Source organism: Myotis yumanensis, unplaced genomic scaffold (assembly GCF_028538775.1).
Source record: "Myotis yumanensis isolate MYYU_CA2020_CCGP unplaced genomic scaffold, mMyoYum1.0.hap1 SCAF_6, whole genome shotgun sequence".
NCBI classification, from domain to species: Eukaryota; Metazoa; Chordata; class Mammalia; order Chiroptera; family Vespertilionidae; genus Myotis; species Myotis yumanensis.
This window is the reverse complement of record NW_027223757.1, coordinates 58,416,813-58,436,450: the sequence shown is the minus strand read 5'-3', so window position 1 is coordinate 58,436,450 and position 19,638 is coordinate 58,416,813. Positions and strand designations below refer to the sequence as shown.

At 35.3% G+C, this 19,638-nt stretch overlaps 1 protein-coding gene across 2 annotated transcripts in view; it reads left to right on the top strand.

Moving 5' to 3' along the window:
- Positions 1-19,638, top strand: part of BCKDHB (branched chain keto acid dehydrogenase E1 subunit beta) — a 204,968-nt gene that overhangs the window by 129,623 nt on the left and 55,707 nt on the right. For both annotated transcript variants that reach the window (XM_070418189.1, XM_070418190.1), the window contains exon 9: positions 15,109-15,195. In XM_070418189.1, coding sequence (XP_070274290.1) covers positions 15,109-15,195 — 87 coding nt within the window. The remainder of the gene's footprint in view (positions 1-15,108; positions 15,196-19,638) is intronic.

The following is a 19,638-nucleotide window of genomic DNA, read 5'->3' as shown; positions in this document are numbered from 1 at the left end:
ACAGAAGTGAAAAAACAAAGTGCCTCCTGTCTTAGAGCTTAAATTTTTCCAATGGGCTGAATGACTGCTTTTGGTTTAAAATTCTAGTTTCTCTTGTCTTTAATATCTCTTTCCCTCTGTCCACACACACCTGTATACCCACCCCCAAAATATACATACACATGCATGCACATTATACGTATGATATTATACACATATATGTATGTATATGCAGATAATATATATAATGTAACTATAACTATCTTGTGTGGTGTAACAACATATATTTCTGTTTTTATGGTAAAAACTACAAATCAGGGAATTAATTATATGTAACAATAATGAACATTTTAAAAATTTGAATTCTGCCTTTAAATATTTCTTATTATGTATTCCAAATGTCCCACTTAATGTTCTGGCTCTATAATATGTATATTTTCCACATTAATTTGTTTATAGACACATATATATATATATATATATATATATATATACACACACACACATACACAGATATATGTATGTATATATACACACACACACACACACACACACATATATACATACATATACATATATACATATACACACACACACACACACACACACTCTAGAGGCCCGGTGCACGAATTCATGCACCAGTGGGGTCCCTTGGCCTGGCCTGGAGGATTGGACCGAAACTGGCTCTCCAACATCCCCCGAGGGGTCCCAGATTGTGAGAGGGCACAGGCCAGGCAGAGGGACCCCACCAGTGCACGAGGCCAGGGAAAGACGTGGGAGGTTGGCCAGCTGGGGAGGGACCCCAGCAGCAAGCTAACCTACCGGTCGGAGTGTCTTCCCCCTGGTGGTCAGTGTATGTCATAGCGACTGTTCGACTGGTTGACTGCCCCCGGTGGTCAGTGCACATCATAGCGAGTGGTTGAGTGCCCTTAGCATATCATTAGCATATTACGCTTTGATTGGTTGAACGGCCAATCTGTCGACCGGACACTTAGAATATTATGCTTTTATTATATAGGATATGATTGATTTCAGAGAGGAAAGGAAGGTGAGAGAGAGATAGAAACATCAATGATGAGAGAGAATCATTGATTGGATGCCTCCTACCTGGCCCCCCACTGGGGATGAAGCTCGCAACCCCGACTAGGAATGGAACCATGACCTCCTGGTTCATAGGTCGATGCTCAACAGCTGAGCCAAGCCAGCAGGGCTACAGACTTTTTCCTTTTCCTTATTTGACTGAAACGAAATAAAACAGAGAAATTTGGTACCATATTTCTCCTATGAAGGACTAAAAATAATTGGCAAGCTGATTTTCACTTTCACTAGCGTATAACATATTGGAGGCCTCCTGGTTGGACTTGAAGGGCACTGTGAAGACCTCAGGAATGCAGTGTTGCCCATTGCCTTCGAGCCAGAATTCAAGAGCAGTAGGCTACTTTTCTTCCTGTACATTTAAAATTTCAAATGCTGTAATTTCCACTTATGATGTCATTTTGGAACATACTAGTACAACAGGACTACTGGGAACTTAAAGCGATCTTGGATAGCTTTTTGTTTTTCTGGGGTTTTGAAACACGTGGTGAAGAAATGGCTCAAATATCTTTCTTTTGAAACTGGGTCTGCTCTGCTAAATGTACTGTTCAGCAAAATGGATGTTTATATTGGTAAATATCCGCAAAATGTTTGGGAAGGCCAGAATGGAAAGCTGTGTATTCAGTGTATAATTTTGTGGGTAAAGATAACATGGCAGAAAGTACATCTTGACATTTGAAAAAAATGCATTGTTTTGCCAGAAAGATGTTTCCTTAAAGTATATGTTGCAAAGTCTTGAGTAGAATCTAGTCTGAATACATGTCTTGGCTTTCACAGATTTAAAAAAAAAAAAAGAATAGGAGTTTGACCACCTACATGAGAGACTGTGTTCCCTGGTTGTTCACATTACGTGCCACTTGTTACTGCCTCTACTATTCACATTACTTTGGGCGCTGAGATGTTGTTTATAAGGAAAGAATATTTCAGAGTTTTTCCCTGAAAACAAAGAAGGGGCTTAACTATAAATATAAATTGATTTTTAAATATTGAATATATTTCTGTTCAACTACTACTATTGCATCTTAACTCATCACTATTATTCCATTGGTAATGAATTTGATACAGTAATTCTTGACCCTGAGATCTAGTCTCTGCCCCTCACCGCCTCTATCAAATAATCAATGAATGTTTTGTAGACAAATTCCTTTATGCTAAAGGAATTCTTCCCTTGAAACCATTTATCATATAATAATTTCTCCTCATCATCATGGTTTTAATAAGAGCAAGAAAGTTATGTACTTTCTCTTCATACTACCTTAGTTATATATACTCAAAAACATATGTGTAACTTTTACAGAAACATCTTTTGAGTTTTACTATACCACTTTTTTGAGTCATACCCCAAAAAGAACCAAAAGATTTTAAGCTTTGCCCATGTATTATGAACTACACAGGATTTTTTTGTTTCATAATGCACTAAAAATCCATTTACTCCAACAGAATTGGACGAGGCTTTAGAAAATAAAAGCTTTTATCCATGGTGATTCCGCAGTGTAGCAGTGTTTATACTTTTGATCATTCCTTAGAGAGGAATTACCTTGGTAGACAACCAGCTGGCTTTAGGCAAAATTGTACCCTTGATATGTGCTTAAAACAGCAGTGTAAAATGTAACTGCTGACAATCTTGGTTTTTGGTTAAAGTCACTTTCTTATTACACAGTATGTTGGAAGCACAGGGGATGATGTCAGTTTCTACCCTTTAGAACTCTTATGATGGCCAGACATAGCATTTCCCTCTGTTGTCAACACTTGAGAAAAATTTGCCAAATGGAGACTCACGATTGGTAAAGGAGAAAATATTAGTAATTATTTATGAAAAGAAAAATTCATTTTTCAATGTTATTTGGAAAAGACCTCAGGAGTTGAAATTTAAAATTCTAAAAAACATTGTTTTTAATTATTATAACTTGATTTTTTAAATACTTTAAAAAATTGATTTTAGAGAGAGGGAGAGAAGGAGGGAGGGTGGAAAAGAGAGGAAGAGAGAAAGAGAAACACCAGTTTAAGAGAGAAACATTGATTAGTTGCTTCCTGCAAGCGCCCTGACTTGGGATTGGATCCACAACCTGAGTATGTGCCCTGACCAGGAATTGAACCCGCCACCTTTTGATGTATAAGACAGTATTCCAACTGAGCTACACTGGCCAGGGCTTTTTTGTTTTTCAATACTTTTCCTAAAAATCAATTTTAGAGGAGAGAGAGAGAGAGAGAGAGAGAGAAACTTAATTTTTAATTCTAGTATTCTGCCTTAACAATCTTTAAACTACTAGGTGTACCAGTTAATAATGCGGATTTTTTTCATTAGATGGAGTTACACATATGCTGATATATATGCAATTTGATATGTATGCTATTTTGTTGTATTGACAGCAAGCTTCAAAACTTCATATGTCAAATTTGCTGAAGGTGTTAACATCATAGATATTTTTACGCTTAAAAATGTCGAATTTCGTGCCAAAAAGAGAGCATTTGCGGGAAGTTTTAATTCGTTACTTTATTTTGAAAAAAAGTTATTGTATACTTCGGGAAGCTTATGGTGAACATGCTCCATCTCAAGATATTTGTGAATGCTGGTTTAAATGCTTTAAAGGTGATGATTTCAATGTGAAAGACAAAGAATGTCCAGGTTAACTGAAAAAGTTTGAAGAGCAACAATTAGAAGCATTATTGGATGAAGATGTATGTCAAACTCAAAAACAACTTGCAGAAAGATTAAACATTATTCAGGAAACAATTTCCGATTGTTTAAAAACAATGGGAAAGATTTTAAAGGAGGGAAAATGGGTGCCACATCGACTGAACGAAGGACAAATGGAAAATTGAAAAGTCATCAGTAAAACATTGCTTCACCGGCATGAAAGAAAGTCTTTTTTGCATCGAATTGTGACTGGCGACGAAAAGTGGATTTATTTTGAGAATCCCAAGTGCACAAAATCGTGGGTTGATCCAGGTCACCCATCAACATCGACTGCAAGGCCAAATCGCTTTGGAAAGAAGATAATGCTCTGCGTTTGGTGGGATCAGGAAGGTGTGGTGTATTATGAGCTTCTAAAACCAGGTGAAACCGTTAATACTGATCGCTACCGACAACAAATAATCAATTTCAACCACGCTTTGATCATAAAATGACCAGAATGGGCCAGAAGACACAGCAAAGTAAGTTTGCTTCATGATGACGCACCATCACACACTTCAAAACCAGTTAAAGACACGTTAAAAGATCTTGCCTGGGAAGTACTAACCCACCCGCTATATTCACCAGACCTTGCTCCTTTGGATTACCACTTGTTCTGATCGATGGCACACGCACTTTCTGAGCAGCACTTCAAAACATACGAAGAAGTGGAAAATTGGGTCTCTGAATGGTTTGCCTCAAAAGTTCTATTGGGACGGTATCCACAAATTACCTGAAAGAAGGGGGAAATGTGTAGCTAGAGATGGATATTACTTTGAATAAAGCACTTTTGATGTTTCTCTTGAAATTATCATGTTTTCTTTGATTACAAATCCACCATTATTAACCGGTACACCTAGTACTTTTCTTCTGTTTGAATATGCTTTGCCCTAGGACAGTGGTTGGCAAACCACGGCTCAGGAGCCACATGCGGCTCTTTGGCCCCTTGAGTGTGGCTCTTCCACAAAATACCACATGCAGGCGCGCACGTACAGTGCGATTGAAACTTCGTGGCCTATGCACAGAAGTGGGTTTTTGGCCTGGGCCGAGTCTATTTTGAAGAAGTGGTGTTAGAAGTGGGGGGTGTCGATCGGTCAGGCGACTGGAGATGCGGCGCAAGCAGGCGCGCGTGATTCATGCAGGAGTTGAGTGAGCCGGTCAGTCAGCAGTCTCATTGTGCAGTGGTTAGTTAATTTTAGGGAACATTGTGGAGGTGAGTGAAAGAAGATGTAGTGTCGAGGATTGAGAAAGGCATGTTGAGATGGTTTGGACATATAGAGAGGATGAATGAAAGGAGATAGACGAAACAAGTATACAAGACGAGTGTGGATGGGAGAGTTGGAAGGGGTCGACCTCAGCAAACGTACCTCAATCAGATTGAGGACGTTTTTAGCAAAGGCCAGCTTAGGAGTACCCTAATTAAGTTAATAATAATGTACCTACCTATATAGTTTAAGTTTAAAAAATTTGGCTCTCAAAAGAAATTTCAGTCATTGTACTGTTGATATTTGGCTCAGTTGACTAATGAGTTTCCCGACCAACTGCCCTAGGATATGTGGGAACCCATATTAGAAGCTTTTAAGGACCTTAGTTAAATCATCTTTGTTTCCCCAATATTGGCACATGTGAGTGGCTCACGATACTGGTTTTGATATGAACCAATGACCTTTGGAATTTATATAAGATTATAGCAAAGATGGAAATTTATTGAAGAGCAAGTATAGACTCCTATGTGGGGAGGGGGAAAGAGTCCCCTATAACATTAAAAATTAATTGTGAAATAGCATATAATACTCAAGATGGTGAAGGTGATTTTCTGGTTTGTGCCAGTGTTCCAAACTTTTTTCGTTGTCATTATTCTGTCCTAATTGTTGGCAGAGTATGTGTGGAACAAAGATACAGGGCTCAGAAGGTTCTGTAGTATGTAACTAGACTCAGTTGTTTCCTTGGGCAGTGGACTACCACTACTATTGCTGTTTATAAGTTATCTTTGTGATTCTGGCTAGCTGATTTACCACTGAAGATTTCTCAGGAGAGGAGAAATTTCCTTGTGTCTTTTTTGGAAAGGAGAATGGTGAGGAAACCAGATGTGAAGCTTTTTGCAGGAAGAAGGACATGGTGAACCACTGAGTTTGATTATATGTTTTTCCATATGGAATATCATATTCTGATATGCAAGGAGATCAATTTAAGAAATTAGATGCATTAGCACTCTTAAAACACTCTTTGTATAAGAACAAAATTCAAAGAGCCTGATTAAAAATTGAGAAGAAAAAGATTGAAAAATGATTAGTGATTACACATCAGTAATCATTAGAGAAATGCAAATCAAAACCACAAGATATAACCCACACCCATTAGTAGGTTGTCTACTATTAAAGAGGAAGAGAGAGAGAGAGAGAGAGAGAGAGAGAGAGAGAGAGAATGAGAGAATGAATAACGAGTGTTGCTGAGACCATAGGGAAATTGGAACCCCTGAGGTATTGGTGGTGGGAATACAAAATGGTGCAACTGCTGTGGAAATTGTATGGCTATTTCTGAAAAAAATTAAACATAGTATTGCCAAGTGTTCAGCAATTCCACTTTTGAATATATACCCAGTAGAAGTGAAAGTAGAGATTCGAATAAGTTCATAGCATCATTATTCACAATAGCCAAAAGGTAGAAGTAATCCACTTATTCAAGAGATGAATGGATAAAAAAGATGTTGTATATACATACAATGGAATATTATGCAAAGCATAACCACTTTTAGGAGCCAGTATAATTTTTTATGTGCCAAAACAATTTTTCAAAGATTCAAATAGCCATTATCTTAAGGAGAGACATTTTGACACATCCTACAAGGATGACCCTTAAAGACATTGTGCTAAGTGAAATAAGTCAAACACAAAAAGACAAATTGATAAAGTTGAAGCAGAAATTGAATACAGGTACTATGATAATATTTTAAGTGCTGCTGAAAAATGATAGAGTGGTAATAAGAATGAAAATACAAAAACAACTTAAAGTGGCTATTTCAATCCTTAAAAAATTGTTTTGGCAATCAAAAAATTATATTGACTCCTAGAAATGGTTATGCTTTGCATGATGTTTAAACTAATGGGGGATGTGGAAAAAAATCTTTTAAGACAGATTTATTTATATACTTACCCATGTCATGTTTCACTACATATCTAATAAATGCCCACCAGGCCAGTTCAATACCTTTATCATCACAGAGACGTGACCGTTTGTCAATAGGAAAGGAAACTTCATGCTCAGTAGGAAGGGAAGAGCATTTTCTGTGTGTTTGTGCCTTGCAATCATGCACTTAAATATGTACATAAAAATGGAGATGTGTTTTGTACTGTTAACTCCTTATTCTAAAAACAATCTAGAGTAGGAAATGTAGGTGAAAAGAGTTGGTCCAGGATAGTTCTCTATTAGAATTAGAACAATGATTAGAGCTTAGTTTTTAGGACTTCCCTTTTAATGTCTTTCATAGCATTACTAGAGGCCCGGTGCACAAAAATTTGTGCACGGGGGGGGGGGGGGTCCCTCAGCCCGGCCTGTGCCCTCTCTTAGTCGGGGACCCCTCAGGGGATGACCACCTGCTGGCTTAGGCCCGCTCCCTGGGGGATTGAGCCTAAGATGGCAATCAGACATCCCTCTGGCAGCCCGGCAGCCCTCGGGGGATGTCCACTTGCCAGTGGGGAGCAGACCTAAGCTGCAATCGGACATCCTTAGTGCTGCTGAGGAGTCAGGAGAGGCTCCCACCACCACCGCTGTACTGGCAGCCATCAGCCTGGCTTGTGGCTGAGCAGAGCTCCTCCCATGTGAGAGTGCCCTGACCACCAGAGGGCAGCTCCTGCATTGAGCGCCTGCCCTCTGGTGGTCAGTGTGTGTCATAGTGACCAGTCATTCCCAGTCTTTCTGCTGTTAGGGTCAGTTTGCATATTACCCTTTTACTATATAGGATAGAGGCCTGGTGCACGTGTGGGGGCCGGCTGGTTTGCCCTGAATGGTGTCCCGGATCAGGGTGGGGGTCCCGCTTGGATGCCTGGCCAGCCTGGATGAGGGGCTGATGGCTGTTTGCAGCTGGTCACACCCCCTTCAGGGTGGGGGTCCCCACTGGGGTGCCTGGCCAGTCTGGGTAAGGGGCTGAGGGCCGTTTTCAGGCTGGCAGGTGACTGAAGCTCCCAACCTCTCCTTTTTTCCTTTTTTTTTTAAATTCTGGGGTTTATTTACCTTCTATAACTGTCACTGGAGCTAAGAGCTGGCTTTAGCTCTGAGGCTCGGCTCCAGCTCTGAGACCTCGGCTGCTGAAAGCAGGTATCTGGGTTTGTTTGGCTTCTATAATTGAAACACTGTTGCAGCTCCAGCTCTGAGGCCGGCTGGCTGAAAGCAGGTTTCTGGGGTTTGTTTAGCTTCTATAATTGCCACATTGTTTCTTAGAGTGCAGCTCAGAGGCCGGCAGTGGCAGGCAGGGAACCTTGGCTTCCTCCATCACTGGAGCAAGCAAGCCTTCTGTTCGCTTCAGCTGCCTGGCTGCCGGCCGCCATCTTGGTTGACAGTTAATTTGCATATTTCCCTGGTTAGCCAATGGGAAGCGTGTCAGAGGTATGGTTAATTACCCTGTTTGTCTATTATTAGATAGGATTAATCCTTCTTAAGAGCTTTAACACATCAGAAAATTGGAGGCTTGTCAGTGATTCATTTTAATCACTATATGCTTTCTAAAAAATAATGGTCGGAACATTTGTTGAGCATTGACAACCATGTATTAGGTATTGTGATTAGCTACTAAATACTTGATACTTTCTGAATTTGTGCTTATGATTTAGAGTTTGCTAGAGGAGACAGTATAGACATATGCACACATACCCTACGAAAAAGAATACCCTGCAAAACAAAGAAACAGGAGATACATAGGAACTTTTTCAAACTGTTTATATTTTAACTAGAGGCCTGATGCATAAAATTTGTTCAAGGGGCTCGGCCCTCACAGCCTCGGCGGCTTGCCTCAGTCCTTGCAGCCCTGGCTTCGTCTAGAATGTTGTTTGGCTGACCGGTCTAATATTATGCTTTTATTATTATTTTAGATAATATGTAAATTTGCTCCACAATAATAAAATGAGCATAATTTGCTCAACTTAATGTATATTTGTCATATGCTATATTCTGCAGTAGATACAGATATAAATAACACAGAGTTCCTGTCTTCAGATTTATGATTTTGAGTGTAGTTGAAAGGGTTAATAAGACAGATGTCCACAGGGATGTCCATGAGGTAAATTAGTAGTGTTCCTAACCAGAGGTATAGCAGTGAGTGCTGCCTTCATCCTAGTACTTGACTCTTGCTCTTGTACCCTGGCTTTAGGTTTCATAGAATCTCTGCATTGTCACCTACCTCAAATTCTATCAGGAAATGGCTGCTAGAATCATGGAAAGAAAAGAAGGAAAAAGTTACCATGGGGTTTAAGCCCAGCTAGTTGGGGGGACCTTGGAGAAGGGGTTGTATGAAGTGGGTATTGAGGAAGGGAATGAAGGCCTACCAATTTGGGGAAGGAAGTCAGAGTAGAGAGAGCATGGGTCACATTCACAGAGCAGCCTAACATGACTGGAGTGTGGAGAGACAGTGAGGAAACAAGCTGGAAAGGTAACGTTGATTGACAGAACATGTTTATCTGACATGTTTGGATGTAGCATTCAGAAATATGTCCACTTTTAATTTTTGCAAAAGTGTTTCAGCTCTGATCATACAAATAATTCAGGCAATAATGAATCAGTGAGGATGTCTGAAATTTCCCCAAACATTTCATGCCTTTTCAATATTATTTGCTCATTCTTCTGTTGACTTTATTCAGTTCTCTTTATGCTCTGTTTGCTCCCTTACCTACTTTTTCCGCACGGTGATAAAGCTCTCAGGATTTAGGTTTTCTCAATTTACATCACTTTCCTACAATACCAAAACATTCATAACTCCATCACTAATATCCTTGCCAAAATGGACATTTCCGAACTTTCTCTGGAATTCATGACTGTTCTTTCTCTTTTAGCATTGCGATCTCTCCAGTAGAATATCAGCTTGTGGTCTGATTATGTGTGAAGATCATGCTGGTTAATAATGATTACTAAGCAAATATTAATATGTTAATTGTTAGCCTGGGATTGATTGTGAGGTTTTTCTGGTTAATTTTTCTAATGAATTTGGTTTCTAAACAAGAGACCATTTCAAAAACTTAATTCATTTGCAATGATATTTGAAGCTAATTTAAATCAGGTCTTTAATGATTGTAAGTTATATAAATAAATATTAATTAGTTTATTTGATTAATGAAACACAAGTGTATGATTTTACTATTCTGCTAATATGTATTTATAAGCAGATTTGATTTTAAAAGGAAGAGGAAAAGGTCAGTTGTGATTTTTTTTTCTTTTCATTAGCTTTATATTTAGCAGAAAATGTTAAAAGAGCTATAAATTGCCTATCCAAAGTGTTAGTTTTCTACTTACAGCAGTCAAAAAAGGTGGCCAAACTTGGTGTTAGTCAGACTGAATGGCTCTGTAGGGGAAAAAGTCTTGCTATAGATTTTGAGTAAGCAATAAGTAATATATATCTATATATTTGCTTTTTGAATGTCACTGTTGCACTTTCAGGCATATGCAGGCTTAATGGTCTGTCTGTCTGTTTTACTTTCTCCTGGAATGACAGTTTAACAGTTTTCCTTGTTGGATTATATTAAAATCTTTAAATGCTATATTAACTAAAACATATTTCCAATGTTTAGACAGCCAAAATCTGTGCAATCTTTTTAATGGAGTATAACTTAGCAACTCTGCTATTATCACAGATATCTTATTGTTAGAGCTGCATTAAAATATCCCCAACTTTGAGTTTCGTTCATATTTAAATTGTTCTGGGATGTGCTGACCCATACTTTTGCACTATTTTAAAGTGGATTTTTCTAAGAAAGCAATAGTTTCGTAAGTTAAACAAGAACTTGCTTAATATAGTTTAATTATTTTAAGAGATTTTAAACTAAGTTTCTTGAATGTCTACCATATTTTGAGCATTATGCTAGATATCTTGCCTGGATAACTTGAAGTTACAGCTATTAGTAATGGCATCTAGGTAGAAGATGAACAGTGGCAAACAGTCGTGAAGTGGCCCAACCAGGAACCAAAGTATCTTTAGGGTTTTATCAGAACAGGTATTCTGATCTGTCTCTTCTTGGCGAAATCGAGATTTTGATAGCTCCTCTTGTTATTCTGTTGCTGCCCTGGAGAAGGGAGTGACTAACTGAAATAGTGAGAAAGAATGAGATTCCTTGGGACAAATGCAGGGCAGACCAGTACTGACTGACTTAGCAGCCCACAGTCTGTTTCACTGCTTGCCCTTTAGAACTGCTTTTTTAAGTTTTCTTGGCACTTTTTCTTGAGATATTCTAAGGAACAAAGACCTTTTATTTTGTGGTAGAGGACATGGAGAACAATTATTCACAGTCCAATCTTTTATTGGCACAGCTTTCCCTGGTACTTCTGTCCCTTCTAACTTACTGGTGCTCCGTCTGCCCAAGGCCAGGGTCCTTGGAGCAGGTTTTAGTGGCATGAAGTTGAAGAAGCAGATACTGGAAAATCCAGGCTTATGTGATCTTTCCTGTTTTTGATAAGTTCAGCTTTCATATTGAAAAGTTGTTTAAATCTTAAAATTTTTTCAAGTTGTGATATATATTTATCTCAAAAGTAAACTTGAAACTTTAAAATTAGTAAAATCAATTTTAAAGTATTATATATATTTATATCTATACTGTAGTTATTATTTTTAAGAAAACTTAACAGCCATCTCCATTGAAAGGCACAATATTAATTTTTAATGTTGGGAAACTAATTTAAGTACATCAAAATGCTAAATTTTACTTAAAAAATTTCCTAGCAGTTATATATCATTGTGCCTCAGTGTATAAAAGTTAATTGCTTATTACAGTTGACAAAAATATATAGTTTAATAAAAACATCTTATTTAATCACAGAAAATAGAAAGACTAACACTCTCTTCAAACTTGTAGATTTGTACAATCTCATTATAATATCCTCAAAGTGTTCATGATTTCCAAAATCGTAAGGGAGCCATCTTCAGAAATTTTAGTAAATTAAAGTTGTGAAGGATAAAAAGCATATACCAAGTTGAATTTATATTATACCTTACAAAATCATTGAACTGTATTCATAGACTCAACCTTTTAATGATATATGTTAATTATATTTGAGGGTGTGACTTTGAAATATCAGTGTTACTTTTAAATTTTGGCATTTTTCAGAATTTTGATGTAATTTGTTTTATATATTTTAATACTTTTCAGATATCAGAGTTGATTTTAAGAAGCAAAAATAAAACTTAGGTACTTTCCAAATTAAATGAAGTGATCAATGTAAAGCGCTGAACTCAAAGCCTAGCATATAGCAATTCCTGTGACAATCAGTTTATGATTATGATCGTTATTTCTGACTCCTGTCTCCTTGCCACAGTCTCTCACGGGTTTGAATACCTTCCATAAACTCACAGTATTATTACTTTTCATTGTGTCTACCTTCTAGCTCTTGATGTTTAAGAAATTTCTGGAATTACTTCTTTAACTGTCAGTACATAACTCTTGTTCAAGAACACACATGTTTACATAACACACACATATGTGTTAAAGAACTTCACTTTCTCTAATATCAATAGCTTATTTCTCATTTGTCTAGGATCCAAGAGCTTGTGGGTCAAGAGATGAGCTGGATATGATCCTGACCTGCAGCAGATAATAAAGACACTGGCATGGGAAGGCTGATTCCCTGCGTTTTAATGTGCTTATTTGCTGTGGAAGTTTGGGTTCTCTTGTATCTTAAACTAGTCCTATAATAATAAGAAAAACATTATATGTTTTTCTGAGGAAATTATGACTGCAATATAAAATATATTCAAATGCATTACTTTTATTTGTATTTATTTTAGACTTATTGAAAATACTTTTAGTAATATAAAAATATTTTTTATATAAAGTGAAAAAACAAAAGTCCCTTCCCTTCAATTCCTATACTGTCATTTTTTCAGGAGAAAGAAGTTTTGATAGTTTGGAATGAATCCTTCCAGACTATTTACACCTGTGGCTCAGTGTATATATGGTTGTGTTTTTTGTTTCCCCACTGTTGTTTTTCACAAAAGTGAGATTGTATTGTCCTGTAATTTTCTCATTTTGTCATACATATGGGCATCATTTTATATCCTCAGTCTTCTCAGTCTTTTTCATGTCTGTGTAATACTTGACTATATTGATATATCTCAGTTTATTTAGCCCTCTCCTGTGGAAAGACACTCAGGGTCTCTGGATTCCATCTGCTTGCACATCATGTTGTATGAACTCCAAGGTTGAAAGCTTTTGTCCTGGATACATCCGTGCTTAGTTTCCCAACTACACTGTGCAGGCTATAGGAAGCCTAGGTTGCTTATTGGCCTTCAGGGGTCATTCTAAAGGTTGTCATTTGATCTTGGATAGGCCTCAGTTCAGAGTACCAATTCTGTTGTATGGAGTTTTAAGGTATCAGTAGCAGTTTATGGAAGTTTCTCATTCTTACCTCTTAAAAATTTAAGATGCATTGCGTAACTGGGCGGGGGGAGGGGGTTAGCTGTTATCTTTAGATACTGCTATATTGACAGAGGTCTGGGCTTTTGAGCTATAAAGAAAACCTGTCCAATCATTTTTTAAAAATTAAGAATTCTTTAGATCATGGCATCTTTTGGAGAATTTTTTTGAGAATACATTTGTTTTCTTGCAATTGTGGAATATTTTTGTTTCTTTATATGTCTAACCAGGTGTATTAAAGTTTAATTTGTGATATTTCTGGTGGGGAGGCTGTTGATGGGGGGTGGAGGAATTGAGTAAAAAAGAAAAAAAAAGAACTCATGGAAAAAAAATTTTTTTTTTTTTTTAAATATATTTTATTGATTTTTCACAGAGAGGAAGGGAGAGAGATAGAGAGCCAGAAACATCGATGAGAGAGAAACATCGATCAGCTGCCTCTTGCACACCCCCTACTGGGGATGTGCCCGCAACCCAGGTACATGCCCTTTAACCGGAGTCGAACCCGGGACCCTTCAGTCCACAGGCTGACGCTCTATCCACTGAGCCAAACCGGTTTCGGCCATGGAAAAAAAATTAATTTGTGACCATCATAAATAGCATAATTAATCACAGTTCTAAAAATTCAAACATCAATATTCCATGGTTAGCATTTCATTGGGGGTGGGGATGGTTTTCATAAAATTTTTATGTTCTTTAGTCACTATTTATTTAATAGATATAGTAGTAATTTATTTTTGTTGTGGCTACTGGCTATATCTTGGAGTTTAATATCTGCTGGTTTAAACTACTGCATATTTTTAAAATTCTCAACTCTAATTGCCTAGAATGAAGGAAAAGAATTGATTTATATGCATATTTTTGCTTGGGAGATTTTATTTCATATTTGTAAAATAGTAATGTAGAATTTAAGGAACGCGATCCATTATTAGACATGTAGAGGAGGAATTACCACTTCTCTTTGATAATATGGTAATTGTTCAACATATTTTAAGTAATAACCAGCTGTTGACTTTAATATTTTTTACCTTTCAACAAAGTTGTTATTCTGCTATGATGTCATAGCTATACGTTTTGATTTATTATTGCACAGAGTATGTCATGCATATTCTGTGAACAACCACGCTGAGCCAGTATTGAGAATACATCTTTATTATTTGTGACATTTTCTACGTTAAAATGGAGTTGAGGTTCTTAACCAGATTTTAATGCACATGGTCAAAGAGGGTTGTAAACCTTTTACTTCTGCAGTGATTTCTTCTTTCTAGCTCTCCATGAACTTTTACTTTGCTACAGAGTTTACATGATATTTTTGTGTTTTTGTTCTCTCCAAAACAGTATTTCTTAAGGCTGTTTATATGCAAATATACCTCAACAAGTGTTAAAAATACTTTTATTCTTAATGTAATTTGAAAAATAAAAGATTGAGATATAAAAATTTGAAATACAGTAATTCAGTTTATAACAAGAATATTTTATAATGAAATGCATTTTTGATGACATACATAGAATTACAAATCTCATTTTTATTGTGTAGTAGGATTATAAACTATATTGAAAATTCTTTAGCAGGGTAAAAATCAAATGACTGTCTTGTTGAAAGATTTGTGCTGTAACTTATTTGACATAGAATTAAATTACTAATTTTTTATTTATTGAAATTAAATAATTTATTTTATTACTTAATCAAAACTGCAGTCATATACTTGAAAATATGTATTCTGTTCAACATTAGGTTTTCTTTTTCTTTTTCAGTCTGTGATCAAAACAGGGCGACTGCTAATCAGTCACGAAGCTCCCTTGACGGGCGGCTTTGCGTCGGAGATCAGCTCTACAGTTCAGGTACAGTAACTTCTTGGCATTGATTTTAACATTGTGCAATTGCACATGTCTATTCCAAGAAAAAAATCCCATGTCACAATATATAAAAATATGCACTTTTTGGAAATGCACATTTTTCATTTGACTCTACCTCCCTCTCTTAGTAATGGTCTAATTACATCATCTAGAAAAGAAATCTTAAAATAATAAAAGCTGAAAATTCCTTTATAGGAAGAAGTAAGTTTCAAATGAGTTTAATAAACTAATGTCACTTATGTTTGCTAGGATATCAGAACTTTAAATTTGAATGTGACATTTCCTTCTTGATAAAACTTAAGCTTATTATGAAATGTGTTGTTATAAAATTGATTTTAGATTCTCCTGCCTTCACCTAACAAAAAATGCACCTCTCAAAATGTAATAATGTAAATTCAATAAATAACTTCAAAATCAATAATTTAATTTATTACATTAGTAATTTTTTGTTATGTTATTGGTAATGCTTTAGAAATGGTTAAAAAATGTATTTCTCTTTTAAAAATGTTTATTTAAAATGCTGTATATCAGGAAAACTTTCTAGCTACTTATGGAAAATTTTTATTTAAAACTTTTATTTCCATTTGTATCATAGATATGAATAAGATGATTTAAATGAGTTTCATTTTTCCTCATTTTTAAAATTAAAAATTATATAACTATATTTTAAATGTAAAATATATGCCTTTTAAATTTAGAATATCTTTGCAGTTTGCAAACATTTTAATTTACTTTATGGGTGTTAAGATGATTTTGTTGTTAATACATACAAATTGAGAATTTCTTTAAGAGTATATGGTTTACTAACTTGATTGTTAATAAGATTGTGATATATGAGAAATGATAAGTTTTTATTTTTAAACATTTAACTAGTAAATAATGATTTCTACCAATGAAATATCTTTAAGTTCTAATTGACAACACTCTAAATATTTTTAAATTAGATGAAGCAAATTTAAACATAAATTTTAAAGCTAGATCAAAATAATCCATAAGTACATTCAGAAACAAAAGATGTGTTATTTTTACATGTTATATAGATAGTAACAAACTTAAGAAAATTGAGTTTTATAGATTTGTTGTTTTCCTATTATTATATAAATTAAAATTTGAAACATACTGCTTATCATATAACACAAGTACCCCGTATTTATTGTGCATATTATTAATTGAATAGCATACTGTTCTAACTTTGTAAAAAATGAAGATTGCAGGGAGGAATTATTTCAACATCAAGATGTTATTTCAAGTTAGAGACAAACTGAAAAAAGAAACTGGGATTTTCTGATTCCTAGTTAACATGTGGTCCACTAATCCATTTGAAATGATAGTGACTGTTGCTCATAGAATCTTTATCTGACAGCCTCCTTTTATTTTGTTATCTGAATGCCATCTTATTCTTAGCTCAAAAAATTCATTTGCATTTGAATATAAAAGGAAAACAAAAGCACATGTACAACTCCTCCTGTGAAGTTACCTTTCTCTGTGCACTTCTTAAATTTGATCTCCATAAATTATTAGTAAGCTGCAATAGAATGAAATGTATTCTTTAAACTGGGAAGGAATTAGGAAGATTATCTCATTTAGTGTTTCTTTGTCTTGAATAATATGTGGACTTGTGTTAACAGAAAAATGTTTCAGAGGCCCCAAGAATACATGTATGAATTCCAGTTTGAGAAACACTGTATTGTGAATTAGACACAGTCAGTATAAAAAGTTAACACCAACAAGATCATAACACTATCAAGATCAGATCCTGAAATTATGTGATATTGATAGGTGCTAAAGGTTATGAAAGAGATTACCCAGAATGTAATTATATTTATACTAGAGGCCCGGTGCACAAATTCATGCATGTGTGTGGGGCTCTGCCCCCTGGTTGGGCTCCCGTTGAACTCCCGGTGGAGGGGACAATTTGCATATTAGCCTTTTATTATGTAGGATCATAATATGAAGACAAAACAAAAAAAGACACTTTGTAATACTCTTACACTCCTGAGAATATGCCCTGAGATCCTCAGGTATCTGTTGTTTTAGAGTAATCCTGACAACCTAAGTCAACCATGTTCCTTTTATAGTTAAGTGTTTGTCATCCAGAGTACTTGTGACTTACCTGGTTTAAAAGGACAGTGGAAGCTCTGGGAGTTGGACAGGAATATTGAGTAAATATTATGTGTATGCATGTGCATTCTTTATTCAAAGCCCCCACCTCCTAGGGCAGTGATGGCGAACCTATGACACGCGTGTCAGAGGTGACACGCAAACTCATTTTTTTGGTTGATTTTTCTTTGTTAAATGGCATTTAAATATATAAAATAAATACCAAAAATATAAGTCTTTGTTTTACTATGGTTGCAAATATCAAAAAATTTCTATATGTGACACGGCACCAGAGTTAAGTTAGGGTTTTTCAAAATGCTGACACACTAAGCTCAAAAGGTTCGCCATCACTGTCCTAGGGGAAGATAGCAGTTTTGGATTCATTATAAAATGTTCTGTTTTCCCTTTTAAAATCATTCAACCAAATAACAGGAAAATGAATTAAGACAATAATGTAAAATTTATAGGGAGATCTGCATTTGATATTTTGGGGAATTAGAATTTGATTTATTAATATGCAAATGATTTTGAAAATGTTTACAGTTGTTGCTTAATTCAAATTTTATTTGCACAAATGGAAAGTATGGAAAATGAATTTTAATAAAATATAATCAACATAGTATCCCCAAAAGTTTGCCTGTTGGCTTTAATGTATTGATAAGGGAGAAAACAAAAGAAGGAAAGCTAGATAATTTGAGAGATTTTCTTCTTTTTTGGTAATAATGATTTCATATAAGTTAGAGTATTCTGAATAAGAAAAATCTACTTTTCAGTAATTATTTCATGAACATAGTCAACTAATTGCAATGTACTATATTAAGCATCTTCTTCATGGAAGTCCTCAAACCTAATGAAAAGTGAAGCCTGTGTCAAATTACCAGTGCCTTGGATTTAAACTGAAATCACTTGAGTGTAAGGTGCAGTTGCTTTCATGTCTTGGAACGAGTCATTTCTATATTTCTTTTTGTTGTGTATACTTAGTAAGGTTAAAAAAGATAAAACAAGGTTAAGAAATTGAAAGCCAATTTTCTGGGATGGCAGGGAAAAGGTACACAGAGAACTTTTAACTGTTGTCTTGGAAAAGGACTTTGAAATTATGGATGAGAATGATCTATAAATTTGAGCACTATTGAGTAAAAGCCTGAATTATTCTCCTTGTATCAGCTCATGTAAATTCCATATGAAAGTGAGCATATACAAAATAATTTTGATAAACACTATTTTGTAGACGATATTTGGTACCTCTTTAAAAGCTCAAGACTAATCTTAGAAAGTTGCTCTTAAAATTATATTTTAATGGTTATTATTTTATTATCAAATAAAGTATAAATAATATTTTATCATAGTTTAATAATATAATTATTAATAATAAAACTATTTTTATATGCATTAAAATCTGATAGCATGATTTTTTGTTTTTCTAAAATTCTAAATTATTACCCATATTAAAAATTAAAAAATTGGAGGCGAATGCAGCACTATCGGGGGTATTCTTTTAATGCTATAGTTGGTATTTTTAGATAGAAAAATTGTCATGCTATATAAAATTGGATATCAAGTAAAGGGGCTTTTTTGGTAGGTATAGGAAATATTGCTGGCATTACTATTAAGATTATTTTGTTATACAGATAAAATATGAAAAGTGAAAATATATTTATATTTTATTTACATAGTTTTTCAACTTACAGCAGATGTCATTTCCATAGTACAAGGAGCTCAGTATCAACATCTTAAGTTTGTTCATGCCTGTTGCCTGTTTTTCATAAAGCCATTTATTATTTTAAAAAATGTTATTGTTAACATTCTAAGTTTGAAGGTATGTTAAACTCACAAGTGATCAGGAGATTACTTTATATTGAGTATAAAAATATTTTTATTTATATTTATCAGTAGTTTATTTATAAAATATGTGCTTACAAAAATCAAAGCTAATACATTGAATCTACAAACTGCTTTACATTCCTACTAGATTTAATTTGGAAGTCAACTGGAAGCAGAATAAGCTGAGGTCTGGTATATTTGGCTCCCCTCAAGGGGAGATTTCTTGGTCGGTCATCCAAAGCTTCACTGTCTCTTCCCACCTAATTTTACATTCCCATCTGTTCTCATTTTGGGGTGAGGGAACTTTTTCCTTCTTACATTTGACCCACACACAAAACTTGGAGATGTGCTTCTTTTAGGGAGTTATGCATTCCCATTGTGCACCCTGATCTGTGGAAAAGTGCAAAGACAAGAGTTTAGGCAATTCACTGACCTCGGTGTATAGTTTGAGCAAATATTTCATTGTTTCAGAAAAGTATCTGAATCAATTTTATGTGGTGTTTGTAT